Source organism: Gopherus flavomarginatus, chromosome 1, assembly GCF_025201925.1.
Source record: "Gopherus flavomarginatus isolate rGopFla2 chromosome 1, rGopFla2.mat.asm, whole genome shotgun sequence".
In the NCBI taxonomy this organism is placed as follows: domain Eukaryota; kingdom Metazoa; phylum Chordata; order Testudines; family Testudinidae; genus Gopherus; species Gopherus flavomarginatus.
In genome coordinates, this window is record NC_066617.1 from 333,583,440 (window position 1) to 333,606,116 (window position 22,677).

The following is a 22,677-nucleotide window of genomic DNA, read 5'->3' on the forward strand; positions in this document are numbered from 1 at the left end:
GAAGGGAAGTCTTTCCACTGATTTTAATGGAATCAGAATTTCACCGAGAGTAAATACTTGTTCTTTTCTCAGACCAGGGTCATGTTTTAAAGAGATTACTATTTACATTAGTAACTAGACATTTAACAGCATAGTTTCCAGACAACCGTGACCTTAAAACTCTATCACAGTTAAAAAATTACTACTCATGAAAGAGGTTTTTTCCATTGTTTGTTTACTCTTTATTGGGATTTCACAGCAATACGGCTTCCAACATATTGTGTTAGAGGAACTGATTATGGTTGGGATTTTCAATGGAGTATAAGGGTGTCAGGCATCCAAATTCCACTGAAAGTATGAGTTCAGTGCCCAATTCCCTTGAAACCCCAGCCTATTTATTTGTTTATATAGTTACATATCAGTAGCATTCAGTTATTGCCATTTTCTAAGAGCGAGTAAGCAATTTTTCAACAATAATGTGCTGTAACACTTATGTATTTTTATTTCTGATTTTGTAAGCAAGCAGTTTTTAAGTGGAGGTGAAACTTAGGGTACACAGGACAAATCAGACTCCTGAAAGGGGTACAGTAGTCTGGAAAGGTTGAGAACCACTGAATTACCACATAGAACTAAGAGTCCTACAAGTCCATGAACTGGCTTTCAACTCTTGACATTAGAAAAGGAATTCCTGACAAAAGCGTTACCATCCGAAATTAGAAACAGATGAATTTGTTGTGAGATATTTCACAGGGACAGGAAAAGGGGATGCAGAGTTGGTACAGGCTGGAATTGAATTGAATATCCTTGCCAGATAACTTCTAAGACTTCGTAGTAACTGCAGCTCACGCATTCACAAAAAATATTAAAAGAAAATTGCCAAAAGGGAGAAAAAAGGGTCAATGACTCCACAAACTGGTCCATGACTCTTGATCAAATCTGCAACCTCTGACCCCAAGAAGAGTGTGCAGTGCCAGTAGATGAAGGTCTTTTCTTTTGGAAAGAAGGTCTCTTTTTGTAAAAAATCACAAGTCCTTAGATAGTATGTCTATACAGCTGCAGGGAGGTCTGTGTCTCAGAAAGGATGGAGATTTAGACTGCTTTCTCCTCTGCAGAAAGTACAGCAGCCAAGAGACCAAAGAGTTACTTGAGTCCTTTGAAGAATGAAGCACCTAGTCGGTCTTTGAGTTGAAAGGTTCACGACACTCAAAAGGACAGTTTCTGACTGTTGTCTTTCAGCCACGATGATCTGTGCATAGTTACTGTGGTAGCCACTGACCTAGCTGCAATGTCAGAAGCATCTAAAAAAGCCTCCTATGCAGTCCTTGCCACCAAATAGCCTTTCAGGGCTACCGCTTTGAACTCATCCCTGATGTCCTGAGGAAGCTTTATACCCAGCTAGGAGGTTCTTGTCCCGACAAAGAATGTCATACTTAGCCAGAAGAGCCCAATAACTGGCCTTCTGAATCCAAAGAATACATCTTCTCCCTAGAAGGTCCATCTTTTTGGGTCTATATCCCTAAGTTTTGACAAACAGACTGCTTGGATTTTCATGGAAAATGTCTACAACTAAAGACCCAGGGACAAGGTATATATATAAGAATAGTCAACCCCATTTCAGGGAACCTGAAATTTGCAATCTTCTCTTTAGTTATGGCTAAAATATATGCATGGGTGTGCCACAAATCTGTAGCAAGATGAAAGATATACTCGTTTGGCAAAGCCCAGAAGTCCTGGGAGCATGGATGTTGTACATACATACATTGAGACTTTCCCTGAATTACTTCAAGGGATATGTCTAAGGACTTAAAAGGAACGTCAATGCAAGTTCTGAAAGGCCTTCAGATAGACTGTGGGAGAAGCAGATGCCATCTACATATGAAGATGAACCAGCCAGACAAATGGGCTGGTCCTCATTCCCCCACAAGATCTTCCTCATTATGAGCCTCTTATATGAACTCTTGGAGAAGCTCCTGGTTAGATGGTTGTGTTATCTTAAATCATTTTTAAGGAGGTGCTATATTCCTAGACCTGGGTTAGACAAATACAGAGTAGGAAAATACTGAAGATTCCATGCTGACCTGTAAGGTCAGGACTGCACCCTGTATGAAAAAGGCATATGATGCCACAGTAGTGGATAGCAAAGTGACCAAGACCTCTCAGAAGTATGGGATCTATGATGAGAAAAGCTCCTTAGGTCTCTCTGAGGAACCAGTCTAGAAAAAACTGGGAGAAAAATCTAGAACACAGGGCTTCTATTGTCATGAGATGCAGATGCAGATGAAGTGTTGCACCAGACTGACGAGATCCACACTGAGAGAAAAAGATATTGGTACTGCAGATGATGGTCACAGGGAGATTTACATAGTTAGTACCTTCCAGTACTGGAACCAAAGTAATTTGGATTATGTAAATACTGGAGAAATATCTGAGATGAGACTAGTTCCAGGATGATTACTATGTCTGCAGAAGATGGGGGTTACACACCCTGTGATGTAACTGAGGTTCTTCGAGATGTGTCCCCCATGGGTGCTCTACTTGTAGGTATGGCAAAGCCTCCAGCGCCTGGGAATCAGACAAGTGCATTTCAGACTGCACATGCCCACCTCCCTCATCTCACACTGTGCCCAACATGTATATATAGCACCGCGCACTTCAAACACCCCCAGCTCCTTCTCTGCTGCAGAGCGTATGTTTGGTTGGCTTCGAAAGAGAGGGTAAGAGGGTAGGTAGTACAGCATCCATAGGTAAACATCTCAAAAAACCTCAGTTATCACACAGGGCGAGTAATCCTCTTCTTATTCTTCAAGTGATGTCCTTATGGGTGCTTGTGGCAGGGTGCTGCTGCAAAAACACACCTAATCAGGCCCTGCCACACCAGGCCCAGTCAACGGGGAATAGATTGGGGCTGTTTGAAAAGCCTTATGTCTGCCTGGCGATTGGCAACACCTGCCAGCCTGATAGGCTAGCTACAAAATCCCTCTTAGTAGCTCTTCTCTACTTGCTTTACCTGTAAAGGGTTAAAAAGTATCACTGCTATGCATAGGTAAAAGGAAGTGAATGGGCACCTGGCCAAAACAGCCAATGGGAAGGCTAGAACTTTTTAAAATTAAAACAAGACTCCCCTTTTGTCTGTCCGTTGTTGTTCTCGGGGAAAGGCAGACGGGGCTGCAACTATGCTGCAAGAAGCTTTGGACCAGGTATGAAAAAAATCATTGAATCATACTTAGAAACTACTAATTTGAAACCTCGTAGATATGGAAGTAATCGGGAAATGTCCAGGAAGACACGATTAGGTTTCTCTCTTTCTTTATGGCTTGTGGATTCCCCTGTGCCAACTCCAAATGCTTTTGTTTTGCTTGTAACCTTTAAGCTGGACCTCAACAAAGTTATTCCTGATGATTAATCCTTGTAAGTGGCTCTTTTTAAAATCTAGCAATAGCCTAAGTTTCCAGATGTATTTTCATTTTTTTTTAAATAAAATTTACCTTTTTAAGAACAGGACTGGGTGTGTGCGTCCTAAGAGGTTTGTGCACATTTTGTTTAATTAGCTGGTGGCAACACCTGATTTCCTTTGCTTTTCTTTCTCAGCTCTTCCCCAGTGGAGGGGTGTGAAAGGGCTTGAGGGTACCCACAGGAAGGAATTCCCAAGTGCACCTTCCTGCATTCTCAAAGGGGGTTTGCACTTGGGTGGTGGCATCATCTACCTACCCAAGGCCAGAGAAAAGCTGTTATCTTGGAAGTTTAATACAAGCCTGGAGAGGCCAGTATTAATTTTTAGAATCCTTGCAGTCCCCCACCTTTTGCACTCAAAGTGGGGGAGTGGGGAAATCAGCTCTGACACAGCGACAGAGAGGGGGAAGCCCTCAAGCTAGTTACTGACCCAGCCTGCGGTAGGTGAGAAACCTGTCAGGATTGTATATAGTTGGACACTGGTGGTGGGAAAAGGCTTAAAGAATAAAGGACACAGGTGCTGCACAGAGCTGAAGTCTCCCTGGACTTCCCTAGAAGAAGAGGGGCCGGCCGTGCACCCCATGACAGTGCTGTACTTGTGCTCTGATTGAGACTGTCTATCATGAAGTTCCTAAGATAAATGTATACACTGGGAGATTCACTTTGAAAGGAATTTTTTAGATATGACAGTGCCTCTGGATCTTTTGTTGGTGGAGATGAATAAGTGTGGTGATTTCCGGAAAGGTATAGTCCTGTCCAAGTGAAAGGCTAATGCTCATCTAAAGTATAAGGTGTGTAGAGCTGCCTCCCGTTGGTTACTGCGAGGCTTCGGGAAGAAGCAAGGAAGGTGTATTGGTTGGTTGAGATGGAAAGATGCTGGGACCTTAGCTAAAAATCTTAGATGTGGGCGTAGTGTAACTTTGCCCTTATAATATGGTGGATGCGCCATAAGGACAATGATTTTGCCAACTCATCAGGCAGAAGAGATGACACAAGGAAGGATATTTTCGTTTATAGATACACTTAAGAACAGGTTGCCATCGGTTCAAATGGGAGTTTAGCCAGAGAACATTGTACAAGGATGAAGGTCCCAGGCAGGGGTCTAGTCTCATAAATGAGGATTGATCGTAAAGATTTTGGAGATCTTTCAAAACAAAAATGTTTCATGAGTGGAAGTGCAAAGACAGAATGACTATCTATACAGGGCAGTGAAAAGCAGTGATTGCCACCAAGTGTACCCAAATACAGCTGGTGAATATTGTTTAAGGTGTAGCATATAGTCTAGGATGGGGTGGCAAACTATGGCCTGTGGGCCAGATCCAGCCCCTCAGGTCTTTGGATCTGGCCCACAGGGCTGCCTGTGGTGCCGTGGGCCCCGCACCACTCTCAGAAGCAGCCGGCATCACTTCCCTGAGGGCCCCCAGGCAGGGGGGGCACAGGGCTCCATGTGTTGCCCTGGCCTCCAGACACCACCCCCCGCAGCTCCCATAGGCCAGGAATAGGGAACCACAGCCAATGGGAGCTTCAGGGGAGGTACCTGGAGGTGCGGCAAAGGCAGCGCACATGGAGCCCTCCATCCCCCCTCCTCCAGGGGCTGCAGCACTTCCTGGAGCGGCCAGGCGTGGCGCCAGAGCAGGCATGCAGGGGGCCCAAACCCTGCTTGCACCCCGCCCTAAGCCCCCTGCCTGCACCTCACACCCCAACTCCATGCCCTGAGCCCCCTGCCGCACCCTGCACCCCTCCTGCACCCTACCCCCCTGCTCTGAGTTCCCTATTGCACTCTGCATCCCACCCCCTGCCCTGGACCCCCTCCCACAGTCCACACTCCTGCACCCCTGTCCTTAGCCCCTCCTGCACTCCGCACCCCCTTCCCTGAGCCCCCTCATACATCCCACAGCCCTCCTCTACCCCAATATCTTACCTGAGCCCCTTCCTGCACACAGCACCCCCTCCTCCAGCCCTGCATACAATTTCCCCACCCAGATGTGGCCCTCGGCCCAAAAAGTTTGCCCACCCTGGTCTAGGATAAGTGGCAACAGAACATGTGCTACATCAACTTGGTGGGAGGTGTATCAGCAGTAAAATCTAATCCATTTTTGCACTTACATGCATCTGCTCATGTTACATCTGCTATCCAAAAGGAACCAGGCTTTGAGGTGAAACACCTGTGGATTGGAAAGGAGGATGCATTCTCTATCCTGTGAAAGGAGCTGGGATGTTAGATGGAGAGAGATCAGCCAGTATATCATCATATGGTGGAGGTAAGTATACCAGACCTGTCGTGGCCACGTTGGAGCTATTAGTATGACATGAGATCAGTCCTCTTGTATCTTGCAAAGTACTCTGAATAGGAGGAAAAAAGGAGGGAAGGCATAAAGGAGTTGTGCATCCCCCCAGTAATCCATGTCCCAGTCCCGCTCTGGAACAGAGTGTTGAGGGCAGCGGACGTTGAGTGACAAAGAGATCTATGGTGGGGTCCCCAGTGGCTGAAGATGGGTTGAAGTGCTCGCATATCCAGTTCTCACATATGACTGTGCGAGAACCTCCTGCAGAATGCATCCATAGTGATGTTCTGGTCCTGGGAAGTATGCTGCTGAAATGGAGATGTTGTTCTGGATACACTAGTTCCACAATCTGAGTGCGTCTGAGCATAAAGAGTGGGACCTTGCTCCGCCGTGCCTGTTGATGTAATACATGCAGGAGAGATTGTCTGTCATCACTCTCATGGTATGATGTTTAAATAGAGGTAGGAAATGTTGACATGCTTTGCAGACCACCTGTAGTTCCAGGAAATTGATATGTAGGGTGGATTCTGTTAACGACCATCTGCCCAGCACTGTGAGTTCGTGGAGATGCACTCTCCAACTGATTAGGGAGGCATCGATTGTTAGGCTCATAATCGGGGTTGGCTGGAACAAAGGGACTCAGACACAGATGTTGTTGTGCAGAGTCCACCACAGTAGTGAGTGCTTGACGTGCATCAGCATGAATAAACATTTGTGGAGACAGTGTTCGTGGGGAAGATATGCTTTATGGAGCTACACTTGAAGATATTATATGTGTAGTCTTACATGTCTGACTATGAACATGGCTGCTACCAGGTGGCCTAGAAGCTGGAGGCACATTCTGGCAGAGGTCTGGGGCAAACCTGTGCACTGAATACCAGATCTCTTATAGCTCAGAATCTGTGAAGTGCTAAGAAGGCTCTGGCTTGTATGGCACCAACTGTGTGCCAATGAATAACCAGTTGTTGTACTAGTGTTAAAGTGGACATTTCTAGGTTCACGAGGAGGCCTATCTTCATGAACAGGTCCACTGTTATGTCGACAGCTTGGAGAGCGTCTGTTTCAGATGAGGCCTTAAGAAGAGTCATCCAAATATGGAAAGATAAGGACACTGGGAGGGGTCATCAGGTAGACAGCAACAACTGCAAGGACTGGAGAACACCCAAGGTGCAGTGGACAGTTTAAAAGGCAATACCTTGAACTGGTAGTGGTCATTGCCCAGGATGAATCAGAGAAATCCGTGAGCAGGGTGTATTATCATATGAAAGTAGGCAACTTAGAGGGCAAGGGCCGAGAACTAGTCCCCCTATTCCACTGCTGGGATAATAGTGGAAAGGATAACTCTCTTGAATCACTGCAGTTTGACTCATTCATACTGCGAAGGTCCAGGATGGGTTGCCAGCTGCCAGATTTCTTCTGGATCAGGAAATAGTGGGAGTAGAAACCTTGTCCCACGTGCCAGGAAGGGACTGGTTCTATGGCTCCTAGTTGCAGAAGATTTATTTCTCCTTATAGAATGGGATCATGAAAAGGGTCCCTGAAGAGGGACAGGGATAGGGATGGTGGGCAGGATAGATAGGAAAGGGATGGAGTATCCTTCACTGATCATCTCTAGGAACCACTTGTCCGAGGTGATGAATCTCCAAGATGGGAAACAGAGCTAACCAGTCGCAAACTGCCGGGATGCTGACAATGGTGGGAATGACGAAGGGGTGAAGGATTCTCAGGGCCTCAACTACACCTTTAAAATTATTGCTTCGGTGGAAGTGCACAAGAGGAGTGTGCTGTCTACATTTGGTAGGAGGTCTCCGTCTTCAGCGCTGGGTGTCCTAGTGCCGATGAGGAGCATACTGCTGCATTCGGGATCACAGAGGGAGCTGGCACTTTCCACAACATATCAGTACTGTCATGTAAATTCCAAAAGAAGGGTCCTTAGGGGAGTGCAGAGAATCATTCATATACTTAGAGAATAGGTTTAGAAGGTAAGGCCTCTACTGTGGTTTGTACCTCCTTAGTAAAGCCCCAGGGGTGGAGCCATGATGCACACCTCATAACTACAGCAGTCATGATGGACTGGGCAGTGGTGTATGCAAGTCTAATGAGGCTTGTAGGGTTATACGAGTTAGGAGGTGCCCTTCTGATATCAAGGACTGGAATTGCTCTTTCTTGGCCTCCAGTAGGTCCTGGGAGAGATCCTCCAATTTGGAGTAGTTATACGTAGCCACAAGGGCTTCACAGATAGAGATTCTAAATTGGAGCGTGGCTGACGAATATGCTTTGCAGCCAAATAAGCCCAGGCATTTCCGATCTCTGTCTAAATGGCTAAAATGAGATTGATATTGACAGCCTCTTTGTACAGCATTGACTACCAAAGAATTTGGGGGTGGGGTGCAAGAATAGGAATTCCACATCCTTTGCCAGAACATAATATTTGCAGGTCAGAGGGATGGACGCAGGGGTCTGCCACAGCAACTTTGGGGGGGGGGGGGGGGGTCGAGAAGAGCCTCGTTGATAGGTAGAGTGATCTTGGAGGAAGAGGATGTGTGAAGATATCCAGTAGCTTACACCGTTGGTTCTTGACTTCCTCCAAAAAGATCTGTAGGGAGTCTGTAATACTGCAGAACAAATCTTGAAAATGCCTGAAGTCATCAGCCGATGTAGGGGGTGGAGGTATGATAGCCTTTTCAAGTGACAAGGAAAAATGCAATGTTGGTCAAGCCTCCTCCTCCTGTTCTTCCTCTTCAGATGGTACCAGTAGTGGTTTGACTTCTGGAAGGAAAGAGACCAACAGAGAAGGGAGAGGTATAGGTTTCCGGCTTTGCTCTCTGGGAGGGTTCCCAAACCGTGCTCTGTATGTGGCCCAAGGGTCCCAATACATTGTTTGGAGGGAGTGGCACATAGAGTTGCCCTCATTGTGGTCCCTGCTAAGAGTGGGGACCAGAGGTAGGCTGTGGATAGTGAGAATGTGCAGGCGTAAGTTGTCTAGTAGATGAGGGAGCGATAGAGCCTTCATCTTCCTCTTCTCCTCCTCCTCATCTCTGGGGAAAGGAGATGCCATCCTCATCAAAGAGAGGGAGGAGTGTCGTGAATCTGGAGAGGAGGGTGGAAGTGGAGGGAGGTCACATCGAAGGAGAGGAGACTCAGGAGTGTTAGATGCCAGCAGGTCTTAAGAGTATCTAAAGTCTCATGGGGGGTGGAGGGGATAGCATCATCAGTGCTGGTGTAAGACATGGTGCAAAAGTGAGGGCGTATGCCCAGAGGTGTTGGTAGATGGAGCCAGAGACTTGGCCAGTCTTAATGGGTTGGCCAGTGCCTTGGCCGGTGCAGAAGTTTCATTCGTGTGGGAAAGGGTGCGGGTGCTTTAGTGCCTCAAATCAGCCTGACTCATTCCCTAGAGCTGGGAAATGATGCTGAAGGCCATAGGTCTGCCCAGTTAGGATCTTCAGACCATTTCCTTATGTCGGTATTGGAGGTACTCGGATGGGCACTAGAGCTGTGTGCCACATGAGGTCGAGGCAGCAGATCTGGACAGTGTTTTGATGCAATGTACCTCAGACAGTGAGGAGAGAGCCTGTTTCTTTTGGAGTGCGGATGGGCAGACAATCTGGCTGAGCATGGGTCTCTCTCCAGGAGTCGGGGCCTGGATCCGATGCCGGTCACAGCAATTTCTCCATGAGGAGAAGTTTTAATCTGATGTCCTGGTCCTTTCTGATTCCAGGTTTCAGGCCGAGGTAATGGGAACACTTTTATGGGACATGTCCCTCTCCCAGACAGTGGATGCACTGCAGGTGGCTGTTCATTACTGGGAAGGCAACCGCACAACAAATGCACCTCTTAAACCCAGGGGATCTGGGCATAAGGATGATGGAAAAAGGCTTCCCAGGCAGGAAGTAGGGGAGGAAATGAACAGCTAAACTATGAGAAAACAGAGGTAAAGTTAAATAAAAACAGTTTTTCCTTTTGTTTAGCAGAAGAAGAACGTACTAACTACATTACACTAATAGATAAGGCACTAATTACTGAGGGAAAAGGAAAAAACAGGCTCTGCTGCAGATTCCATCCCAGACCAAAGGTAGTAGAGAAGGAACTGGGGGCGCTCGGATCCCCCTGCACCATATACATGTCCCACACCCAGTGCGAGAGAAGGGAGGTGTGCATGTGCAGTCCAACAGGCACTGCTGATGAAGATCTTGGTTCCCAGGTGCATGGGGCACTGACACACCTACAAGTGGAGCACCCATAGGGACATCACTGGAAGTAGTAGTAAAAGCAACCTGCTTTGAGAGAGGAATTAGTACCAAGCTCAACAGTATCAATGTGGTCATCTCACCAGATGGGGTCTCATTAGGATACAGTACTACAGATTCTTTGGCAGATAGGACTTATGTCATTAGCACTAAAGTGGCATTGGTCACGAAGGATGCAGTACTGAAGCCCCTGAAGACACATGGTGCAGATCAGAATTGGACGGAAGGAGCCAGCTTGAACACAGAGTGATGAGTCTTCGACTGCTAGGACAAATACCAGGGACTGTGAAAATCAGCATCACCAGAAGAGCTCTGCTTCTTCCTACCTTGGGCAGCAGGAGTCAATGACTAACCAGATAAGGATAGAAGAGAAGCCTCAGCATGTTTTTTCAGAAGCATGAGGTCTCTTAGAGCCAGAAGTCCTGTTAGCTCCCAGAGCAGTATGTCTGGTAGACAGACCCCTAGTAGAAATCAGCATTAAGGCAACAGATTGCTTTTAAAGAGGGACTCCAGGCTCAGAACACTCTTGACTTTTCCAGTAGAAACACTTTTAAACAGGCATCATGAGCCTTCTGTGTGGGCTTAGAAAAAGGATTTGCAAATCCAGTGTTTGCCCAAAATATACAATTACCCTAAACAAAAAGAGACATAGTATGTATGTCTATCACTTGCCAGCATAGCTACTTTATAAGCAAGTAGATTTTTAAAGCCTAGAGACAGAGTTTCTGCCAGGAGACTTGCACCTCAGTACAAAGAGTAGTCAGATTAAAAAAAAAAAAAAAACAACACACACACACTTTGGGTTTTTTTATTTTGCCAACAGCCACTTAAAAGTCTAACTACAAGAACAATAAGTAATGAACTATCCTAAAACTACAGGGAAACAGATGGATTCTATGCATTTCTGTCCCGCTATCAGGGATGGTAATAAGAAACAGAGGTAAGTGAGGATGCTCTGCACTTTATGCATCGAGTTGGAAGGGAGCGTGTATGAGCAGCCTCAGACACTGTGAGCTAAGAGATTTCAGGCTCATATACATGGGGTGCACATGCCTCCAGCGGATTCTCTGTGGACAAATGCTTGAAGAACAACACAGGTTCAGCACCAACAAGAGTGAGGGGAGGAGGGCAAACAATTCTGCATTCATTTTACTTAGGAAGTCAAGTGAAGTTTATCATCATCCTCAAACTAAGTGGTGCAAACTTTCCAACAAAAATCAAAAACAGAATTTCTATTTCTCTATGAAATTCTCACTGTTGATCTGAATACTAGCTTGTTCATAAAGTGCTGTGAGTAGTGTCTTAGAATTAGCAGATTAAACTGACATGTTTTTGTAATTCATTTATATTAACCATAAACAAAATCAATCCACACCTTGCCTTGCACTTTCAACATAAAATAGGCTTGTAATCTAGAATCAGTTTTTCCATGTGCTGTTAAAATTGACAGTTGAAATGTGTATAGTCAAAAGATTTTCAATGGAGCTGAGGCAGGGAAAAGGAGCATGTGTTTTAACCCCGCTCAACCAGAATACAGAGAATTTATAAGATGTTTTAGCTTACAAGTTGTACTAATAATTCAAATCTGTGTGTGTAATATTGAATTACTTTTGGAGAAAAGAGGTCATACAGATCACAGTCTTCTCTTTCACTATGGCCAAGATGATTTTCTTGCGACTCTAGAAGGCAAGCATACCAAACTAAGAGTTAACACATACACCAATCACAGTTAATTGTAAACTAGATGGCCACAGAGTTGCAAGGGTATCGTGCTGGCACTGCAGCACAATTGGATGCATCTCAGGGGTCACATTCTGGTCCTGAAATAAGGGGAGTTTTGCCACTAACTTCAATAGTGTCAAAATTTCACCCTAGATATTTTGAAACTAGGAAGAAGAGGCCAGGCAAAACTAAGAAAATTTTCTGAACTCTAGAGAAGTCTTTTCAAATATACTCTTGTCTGATAATCATAGCAGCATCTAAGGCAACTGCATAGTAAATCACCTGACACTGGTGCTACACTGAGGGACAGGATTACTCCCGGGGCAAATCAGCACCAAAAATTTAAAAAACCTGTACACAATATTTGAAAATTCTGCAAAATTCTGATATTTTATCAAAATAGTATAATCATGCCAGTTTCAACTATTTTGGTAATTTATTTCAAAATATCTGTCAGCAAGTATGTCTGTAACAATACAGATAAAAAAAGATTCTGGTAATTTTTTTTACAAATGTATTCCTTATTAATACAGAACTTTGAGTAAATCATTCAAATTACAATACAGAACTGTATTTCCTAGAGGACTGAGGGGTAACAGAGGAGCTGAGGGAGAGGGAAAGAGCCTAGGAGTGAACTTTGGAGTGTGTTGGGTGTGGGTGGGAAAAGGTTTTTTTGGAGGGTTTTTTTAGGGAGTTGGGAAGCCTCCCCCATGCAGACCCCAGCTGACCCCAAGCCTCTCCCATTCAGTCAGGCACATCTGCCCCAGTCCCAGCAGGTTCCCTTCCCCAGACTCAGTGCTGTCATCCAATTAGGCCCTGGGCCCATGCCCCAGTCTGTCCCCTCACTAGCCATTCTGAACCTCAGTTTGTGATCCCCAAACAGCCCTGTGCGCCCCACTCTGCCCTAATCTGGCTCTGTGGGCAAGGTGTTGTGATGAACTTCTATCCCCATGGGAATTCTGCAGCACTGGACATTGTATTTTCGGGAGGGCGGGGGGAGGAGAGGAATTCTTTCTGCCCCAGAAGTGATGCATTTCTGCCTTTTGCCCACCAGAGGCCGTGGTGGTGCCAGAACAGCCCGCTTATATTCATGCAGCTGGCTATTCTGGCACCAAAGCAGCCTCTGCTGGGCCAAAGGCAGAACTGCAGCACTTCTGGGGCAGAATGTATTTTATGCAGAGAAAATACAAAATTATGCAGGACAGAGGAATTCAACAGAATTCCCCCAGAAGTACAGGATGGAGAAAACAAAAGGAGTGCAAGAGTAAAAAATAACCCACACTCAAAGAGTAAGCCCCAATGATAGCCCCCTCTCTCCCAAGAATAGCTAGTTACTAACCACATGTACAGGACATCTAGAAAGCACCAAAAATAAAAGCCAAGAGCAAAAAGTCTTACCTTCTGAATTGATGTCCCCTTTCAACATATGACATAAATTATTGTTTCCTCTGTTTGATCTGGTGAGGTTGTCCTGTAAAGTCTGATGACTTTGCCTTCAGTGTAAAAATATTTTTAAAGTGTGTTTATTTGTCCATAGTTTGAGGTCTTTTTTTTAAAAAACAAACACTCTCCCCCTCTCCAACCCCGCCCCCCACTCCCAGGGCTCAAAGCTCCTATGTATTCTAGGATCATTTTAACTGATGCATCACTACTCAAACATATACTTTAATACATTATTTGCAGGCAATATAAGGTTTCATTTTAGCCATGCTGAGTCTGAGACTATTAGCTAGCAATATCTACTGGGTAAAATCTTTATCCTACTGAAATCAATGGGAGTTTTGCCATTAACCTTAATGGGACCAGGATTTCACCTATTGTGCACCATGCAAACCCTGGTATACAATACATACATTCTTTCTTCATAGTGACAACACTCTTAATATACGTTGATAATATAAATGTAATTCTTTGAAAGCCCAGGGCAAACTTTAATTGGCCAAATTAAAAACCCAAAGACCGAACTCAAAAAGCACATACAACAAAGCTTCATCTACAGCACCATTAGTAAGAACTACATAAGATTTGTTATAGTATTAACTAGAAACTCTGCACCTTCCAGTTAAGAACCCCTTTCCAAGCAAATAAAGTCAGACATCTTACATTAGCCACATTTGCTGTTCTTACCAAGAATCTAATGAAAAAGATTTATAATAAAGAATTATCAAATTTTATATATATTTACCACCATTCTCTAATTAAATTGTAAGATATACTTCAATATAAATTTAATTTAAAAAACTGGAGTAATCTCAAGATTTACGTAACATACTTTGTAGCCTGCAGTTTTCTTGTACAAAGTTCTTCTTCTACATAGTCATCCACTGGATAGAAACCTTCATTTGTATTTACAGTGGTAACAGCCTTTCAAATCAAACAATAAAACTGCTTTAACATTTATGCTGTACAATTATGCACTCTATATTTTATCTAGTATTGGCTAAAACTCATTTTGGGCCTTATATAGCGAGTTGGCTATCAAGTTCTACTACATACATACACACACACACATGTATTGTGAATGAGTCAAGTATGTTAGTCTAAATGTCTTAACCATTCAATAGCTGAGGGAAGGGCACTATATGAGTCCACGAGGGAACCAAGCATCCCTTGCCAATGGGTGCAACCTTCAAGTGCATGGCCTACATCTTCTAACTGGCCACAGTGGCAAAAGGCAGCACGAAGCCATGAAGATCCCACTTAGTAATAAGCAGCAAATCTGATCACTCCACAACTGAAGCAACTGAGTTATACCAAAGAAGGTATGGAACATCAAAACCAGAAGGATGATCTATCAGTTCTGTCACATGATAGGAATTTTACCAGCATTTTGAGCTTTTACTGAAAGATTATGTTACGTGAATGTGCACACTATAGCTAGGTATGGTACTAAAACAGATGCAGCTACCACAAAAGCTTATGCCTGAATAAATTTGTTAGTCTCCAAGGTGCCAAAAGGACTCCTCGTTGTTTAGTGAGGAAGCAGTCTGTTTATTTCAATGCAACTTGATCATTTTTCTGGTATAAAAGGAAGTTAAATGGACCACGATAGTTCACAATAGGTTAGACGGACACCTGGCAGGGATGCTCTAGATAACACTTAGTCCTGCCAGGAATGCAGGGGACTGGACTAGATAACCTCTCAAGGTTCCTTCCTGTCCTACGATTTTCTGATTATGAAGAATTTAAAAGCACACAGGTCACTTATAGTTCCCTTAACAAAAAGCTTGGCTTTAATCCCACATGGAGATATAAGTAACAGCATATAGTAAATGTATAGTGTTATTACAAGAGAAATTAGTTACAGTTACTAGGTAAATATATTTAAACACATAAGTCAGGAAATTCAAAGGTATCAACCACAATTTTACTTAGTGCAGTGTTTAGTACTAAATAAACTTGTTTTCAAAAAGTTATACCGTGGTTGAAGAAAAAAAAAACACAACTCGCTTGGAGTTTGTTATACAAGATCACAGATTAAAAAAGTCCACTCAGCTGTTTTAAGTTTTGAAAAAAAAACCTAAACATTTCACAAACACTTCTTCCCCCAAGCATGCTATCGTACATTATGAACCAATTATTGCACAAGTTATTCTAGTTGTTTTAGTAGTCTGAAAAATATTCCAATTGTTCAAGATATTTGTGTGGCTAGTTTGTTGAGGTGAAAAAATTTAAGAGTCCTAGACACACAGGTAGATACCAGAATTTGTGAATTATAAAGAGCTAAGAGTCTATTGTGTAAATACAGGTTGAATCTCGCTAATCCGGCACTCCCTGGTTCGGTAACATCCGTGGTCTGGCATAAGCACTGATCCTGTGGGTGCTCCAGCGCTGGAGCACCCAGGGGTAAAATTAGTGGGTGTGGAGCATCCACCGGCGCCACGTTCCCCCCTCACCTTTCGCGCGCCTGCAGCCCCATGCTTACCAACTCCTCCTCCTCCCTCCCTGGGGCCAGCACCAGTGGCCCATTTCCAGCAATTGACAAGGAGATGTAAGGAACTTTGGGTGGGGGAGGATAGGCATGGGGAAAATAGTTATACCGTGTGTAATGGCAATATAAATATAAATAAAGTAGCTAATACCTCATAACATTTTTCAAGTGTTGATAACTATAGACTTTTTTAAACAAGAGAGAGACACTATTGTATATGAGAAGCAAGCAGAAAGCATCTGTCCTACCTCTGAATTTCATGGCTTCTCTCAGACTTCTAGGTATGCACATACTAGACAGCTGGGAGCATGTCTCCCAGCCCACGTAGGCTCAGGCACTAGCTCCGCTCAAGCTAGTATGCCAAAAAGAGCAGCATGGTTGTTGCAGTATGCACAGTGGCTTGGGTTAGCCGCCCACTCAAACACAGGGGGCAGGCAAGCTTGTACTCAGGCAACTAATCCAAGCCACGCCCTGTGGTGCGATGACCACAATGCTCTTTTTAGCACTCTAGCTTAAAGTGGAGCTAGCATGTGTCTGTCTATCCAGGCTGGAAAGCATGCTCCCAGCTGCAGTGTAGACATACCCTTATAGTAGGTCTTCACCACTGTTCCCTCTAATTTTTCCAACACATGTGCAGAATGAATTTTATTATGTGCACCAATATGGAGGCGATGTGTGACATATCACCTTCATACTGGTGCACATAACAAAATTCATGTGGTGGGGGATGGGGCTGAGGGGTTCAAAGTGTGGGAGGGGGCTCAGGGCTGGGGCAGGGGTATAAGGGCTCCAGCTGGGGGTGCAGGTTCTGCGGTGGAGCCAGGGATGGGAGATTTGGGGTGCAAGAGAGTGCTCTGGATCTAGAGCGGGGAGAGGGGACTCCCCCCAACAGCAATGAGGGGTGGAGGGGGAGGGGAAGATGCACTTCTCACTGCTCCGGGGCCGGGGCCAGGGCCGCCTGGTTTCCTGCCACGCATCTCCCAGCCGCCAGGGCAGGTCCGGCCGGGGCTGCCTACATTTCAGCTGCCCAGGTTCCTGACTGCATGGTACTAATTAGGCTGCTGCATGGCTGTGCAGCTTACAGGGAATTTAGGTATTCAGTGCAGAGTTTACTCGAGTTAGCTCACTCCAGTTACTTCTCCCGAGTTAGCCAACTCACACGGGGGGAGAGGGGGGAGAGAAAACCCGCACACTAGACTTGCTGCATCCATGTTGTTCCTGAACTTACTTGGGCCATTCTGTGTGCCACAGTAAGATGAGCCACACTACAAATTTTCCACTGAATTGTCTGTCTGTTCTGGGCACATAAGAAAATTTTGGGAAGGCATCAAGGGATTAGTGGCATTTGAGTGAAGCTAGCCTGAGCCTAGATGATAGTGGTTGTTTCAACAGCTAGTGAGTTGTGCTAACTTGAACTTTATATCCCAATGGGTTAGCCAACTCATATTATCACTCATCACATTCCAGTTAAAGGTTTGAGTGGGGACCAGACTAGAGTAGGGCAACATTCAAGTTATAACTTGAGTCAACTCTGCAGTGAAGAGAAGCTCAAAGTTAATTGAATATACACATTCATTTTTAGGGATGCGATTCCATCATGAAGGTCACGGAGCAGCAGCCAGCCCCGGAGCCACCAGGAGCAGCACTCTGACTGCTAGCCCCCACACTCTGGGTATTTTAATAAAGGTCTGGAACAGATTGCGGGCTTCCATGAATTTTTATTGCCCATAACCTGTCTCTGACTTTTACTAAACATACCCATGACAGAATCTTAACCTTATTTATCATGTTAAGCTAGCTTTAAACAAAAAAAACACAACTAGTGAGATTACCTTTTTGTACCACACAGATTAAAAAAACCCAAACAGCATTTTAGTATTTAAAATAGTATATAAGAATGGTATCTCAGACAACATTGACAAGATTAGTTTTTGTCTTCACATTATCTGAAAGCTCCCTTTAGTTGCTTAATACTATACTTTAAATTGCAAATAATTTTACAACAGACCTTGACATGTTTGTGGAACAAAACACTTACCTCACAGTCAACACACACTACTATACTTGACTCCTGTGTTACCGATAAACACAATTCGCAAAAGATATGTCCACACTGTAATGCATGATGACGAGCTCCTGATGAAATCAAGTCTATAAATTAGCAAAATCCAGATTTACTGATCAAGTCTTTTACAGTTACCAACAAAGAGTGACTGTTGCCATATTTAAAGTATAGCTACACAATCTTGCAAAAGCATCCGTCTTGCTGATGAAGTAATTCAGCAGCATTTTCAGGCCAACCTTACAGTTTCAGAGAGAAAAGGTGGAAGAGGTAATATCTTTTACTGGATCAACTTCTGTGGTGAGACACACAAGCTTTCAAGATTACACAGAGCTCTTCTTCAGGTCTAATATCCTGGGACCAACATAGGTACAACAACAACACTGCACACAACGTTATAGTTTCAGGCATTTATAAAGCTTATAAAAAATAATGGTACTCCAAGAAAAAGCCAGGTGCACAGAAAGACCTGTGCCTCCCACAGTCTAGCAGTAACAACAGCAGATTCCCCATCTTTGCAATTTTCTCTAAGGCTCAACAAAAAACACAGTGAAACTGACTAAGCTCCAGTCAGTTGCTGATGTACCAAAGTTGGGTGATCACTGAATTGTACAGAAAGGGAATTTTACAAATACAGGGATATCCCAGGGGAAAAGCAGCAATAAGTATAACAACATAGGTATTAAAAGTATTTGTTTAGCTAGTACCTGTAAAACTACTGATTTAAGATAAACAGACATAAGCCAGGTTTCTGCTAACATAAAAAGATTATCCACACACATAATTGCACCAGTTTAGCTAACTCACCATAAAATCGCTCTGGTAATTGAAGTAACACACAAGTTTGTGTATGATCTAGTTCTAAAAATATTATTCCTTTGTGCTCAGAATTGTTTTGGACTCTTAACACATGAGTTTCTTTTTTGGAGAGACTGTTTCAAACTCTTCACTTTTAACATAAAAAAAAGCCATTCTACTGCAGATTGTTAAACTACACTGATTTATTGTAAAAGCCTAACTAAAACAATACACAGCCAGTGTCTATTAAAGTCATTACATTCAGCACTGTAAGCTAGGTATTACATATTTTCTCCCATAGGTGCCAACTTCAAGGGCTCAAGCACCCACAGAGAAAAAATAGGGGGTGCTCAGCATACATGGAGCTGACCTGGACTGCTATTCTGATGGCTCTCGGGCTGGCCACCAAACAGCCCTTCAGCAGCTGGCCCTGCACCCCCATCAGCTCTTCAGCAGATCAGCTGCTGAGTGAGGCTGCTCTGCCACTCACCCTTCTCTGCTCCATCCTCCCCTCACTGCCCTTAATGCAAGAGGGGGCAGAAAGGAACAAGAGGCAGGGAGGCATTCAGGGGTGGGGGTGAAGTAGGCAGGAAGGGGTGGAGTGGGGGTGGGATCTCTGGGGACAGACGGAGGAGGTGTGGGGTACTCACTAGCAAAACCAAAAGTCAGCTCAGTGCCTATGTTTTCTTCTGTAGCCCTGCATTTGGACATGAATGGCATTCATATATCACAGTAATGCACATTTCTAAAGTGTCTAAAATGAACAGGACAAAGAGGGGAGAAGGTCCACTGTCACACAAATACATACTTACTCTTACATCCATTATAAGTACTCAGCATACCCGTATTTGGTCTCCTTTCCCCAACTCCAGATTTTGTTTCTTTTTAGTGACCTTCATCCATGTGCACCCCCATCCGATGCTGAAGACAATGTCGGGGGGCAGCGGGACTAGGCTCTCAGGGTGGGTGGGAGTGGGACTCTGGCCTGATCATATGCCCTGTCACAGGGCGGCAGGGTGGCAGATGTCCCAGTTTTATAGGGACAGTCTCGATTTTTGGGTCTTTTTCTTATCTAGGTTGCTATTACCCCGCACCCCCCGTCCTGATTTTTCACATTTGCTGTCTGGTCACCCTATAGGGCGGAGCTGATCACCAGAGGCCGGACTGTGCCCGCCCCCCCTCCGCACAGGGGCGCCCTGTACCGGCAAAGGCGGGCGGTGGAAGACCCAGGGTTGACGGGCAACGGGAGGGATACGCCAGGCCACAAACTGCGGCATCTCCCGGAGCCTTTCCCAGCAGCCCCGCTACCCTCGGGCGAGGGGAAGCTCATGAGCCCGGCACAAGGGAGACGCCAGGGCCGAGAACCTGGCAGGGGGAGGCCCAGTGTCGTGCGACCAGGGCAGCGCAACAGGGGCCTCTCCCGCCAACGGCTGAAGGATCCGCGGGGGAGGGGGCGAGGCAGGCCCGCGCTCCCCGCCCTGGGTCCGGCTAACCGAACGGAGACGCGAGCCGAGTTGGCCCGCGCGCGGCCGCAGAGGCCCGAGGGAACCCGCCTCTCAGAGGGCAGGTGAAGGACCCGGGCCCAGGCCCGCAGCGCTCGGCCCCCTCTCACCTTGGGAGACAACTGTTCCGCGTCGCGAGCACCCGACACACAGCAGCGCCGGGGACCGCCGCCCTCCGAGCTCCTCCCGCGCCGCAGCCATCTCGCGGCTTCCCGCCTGCAGCACGCGGACCCGGGCAACAGCCTGCACGGCACGTGACCCTCAGCCACCAGCCAATAGCAGCCGTCCTCCCTTCGCTCAGCAGCCAAACGTCGCGTGGTGGGCGAGGCCTCTTCTCTGTTACTAGGCAGGAGAACCATCAAGCGGGCTCTGGGGAAGTACTGGGGTCAGGTTATTCAGCAAGCCCAGGGGGAGGGTCAGCAACAGAACTTGGGGTTCTGAGTCCCCACCCACTGCATTGGACCAGCCTGCCATGAGACTTCCTGGCGTAGAGCAGTCACTGGTCACCACGTTTGTGCCATGATAGATAATTGGCCGTGTCTGCCCCGTAGTGGTCATGAAACCACATGGCTTAAAAATATAACTCAGAAGTTGAAGGGATTGGTGCCAATGTTATAAAGTCTGTTTTCTTAAGATTCAAGTGTTTTCTTTGGTTAGAACAGATCAAATAATATGTATGGGTTGAATAAATTATTCAATGTCATTTCTGTTGCTCTTATTTTGTTTTTGATTATCATGGACTTGAATCCCATGGGTTTAAAACAAAACAGTTAAACCCATCAAATGTCTCCTGGTTTCCATGACAAAGCCAGCAAAAATGGCAAGTTTACATGTGTTTTTTATGCAAATACGTAAGCCAGCCCAGGATTACTGCAAACTGAGGACAGGTCTACACTGAAAACACTGCTGTGCGCCACTGTAGCACATCAGTGAAGATGCTACTACACCAGCAGGAGAGCTTCTCTTATCAGCATAATCAATCCACCTCCGTGAGAGGCAATAGCTAGGTTGACGGGAGAAGCACTCCTGTCCATATAGCGCTGTCTAGACTGGGGGTTAGGTCAGTATAACTGCATAACTCGGGTGAGGATTTTTCACACCCCATAGTGACATAATTATATTAATATAAGTTTATAGTGCAGACCTGGCCTGAGTTAAGGTTGTTTATTATTACTAAATTCACACAGCCCAGAATAAGATTAGCTTCCTACCCCCATTCATAATTGGAGAATATAAATATATGGCTTGAGCCTACTACTTGAGTAGAGCTGTAGATGTGACACAAAGTTCAAAGTCCACAAGGTGGGTTTGCAAACTTTGCATAGCTATATATTAGGATTTTGTAACTGGAATATTAATATTTCAATGAGGCGGGCAAATACCAAAACTGTATTTTGAGTTGGGAGCTGAAGGAGTCGATGGCAGTCCTTACTGCACAAGCACAGGGAGATTATTCCAGGCATAGGGGTAGTGTGGAAGGAAGCATACACTTAGGAGTGAGAGGATACAAAGAGAAAGATACATATATTACCAAACCCATGATTAACCTGACCTGATCTGAGTTTAACAGAGTGAAATACTGACTCCATTGAAGTCGTGTGTAAAACCCTCATTGGGGCCAGGATTTCACCCAGGTTATGTAACAAAATCCAAAACTAGGCAAGTTTCAGTTGGTTTTGATTATATTTTACAGTAATGCCTATAGGCCTCAATTGGGATTAGGGTCCCATTATTAAGGTGTTGTATATACAAAGACATGATCCTCACCAAAAAAAATAATTACAATACAATAACAGTTTTGCACAAGTCTAAGCATGTAACAGTCATTGTTTAAGTGTTAGTTGCATGACTGTGCTGTGAAGGGCCACATTTTCCAATGTCCCTAGGATAGCAACAATCCTAAAGTTGCTTCTGCTTGTAGAAGTAAATGCTAGGTTGTATTGCTTCTGTGACAATCAACTCTTTGGTGAGGGGTGTGCCTATATTTGCTTATTATCTGGGCTTCAGATATATTCTATAGATGAATGAACAAGTTTAACTATAAACAACTTCATATATTAGATACCATTTTACTGCCTATTAATTTATTCAAATGTATGAAAGTATCTATAGGTGCATATCCTATGCTCTATGCCTATTCCACAAATTAAGATGAAAAATATGATAAAGGACTTGTAACAGCATGAGCTGCCGCTTTAATAGTCTCGTAGAGGGACAGGGAGCAGCTGACCCTACCCCAGAAAGAAGCCCAGCAGATAGGTGCTGGGAATCAGCTGACACAGTTGATTAGCACCTCCTGAGTGGCACACACTCTTAGTTGGAATAAAAAGAAGAGCTCAGGCATTAGGGGGTTGGGGACTGAGCCAAGAGAGGGTATTTTCTGGTAAAAAGAACAGATGGTTGAGCCTGTTATGTTCCCATTAAGTTGGAAAGTGGTATACCTGGTAGCTACTGGAGTATAGAGAACCTGAGTCTGAACCTGTCACCATACAGTTGTTAGTATTGCTTTTTGTATGCTTTGTTTGGGAAGATAGCAAACAGAGCCATGAAAGGGAGAGAAACCTAACTTTGGTGCAGCTAGTTGTCTGTCTATCCCTGGCTGGTGACTAGGGACACCAACCTACAGGATTATGTATAAATATGCACCAACACTTCATCCATTAGTACATCCCTCCCCAAAAGCCTGAGAGGGGAAAATGGT

At 45.0% G+C, this 22,677-nt stretch overlaps 1 protein-coding gene across 1 annotated transcript in view; it reads right to left on the reverse strand.

The window, feature by feature from the left end:
* RNF17 (ring finger protein 17) overlaps positions 1-20,177 on the reverse strand; it is a 206,147-nt gene extending 185,970 nt beyond the window's left edge. Inside the window, exons 1-5 of the mRNA XM_050928582.1 lie at positions 20,087-20,177; positions 17,653-17,765; positions 13,956-14,047; positions 13,082-13,176; positions 11,570-11,640 (exon numbers count right to left, since the gene is read on the reverse strand). Coding sequence (XP_050784539.1) covers positions 11,570-11,640; positions 13,082-13,176; positions 13,956-14,047; positions 17,653-17,765; positions 20,087-20,177 — 462 coding nt within the window. The remainder of the gene's footprint in view (positions 1-11,569; positions 11,641-13,081; positions 13,177-13,955; positions 14,048-17,652; positions 17,766-20,086) is intronic.
* Positions 20,178-22,677: the final 2,500 nt, after the last annotated feature.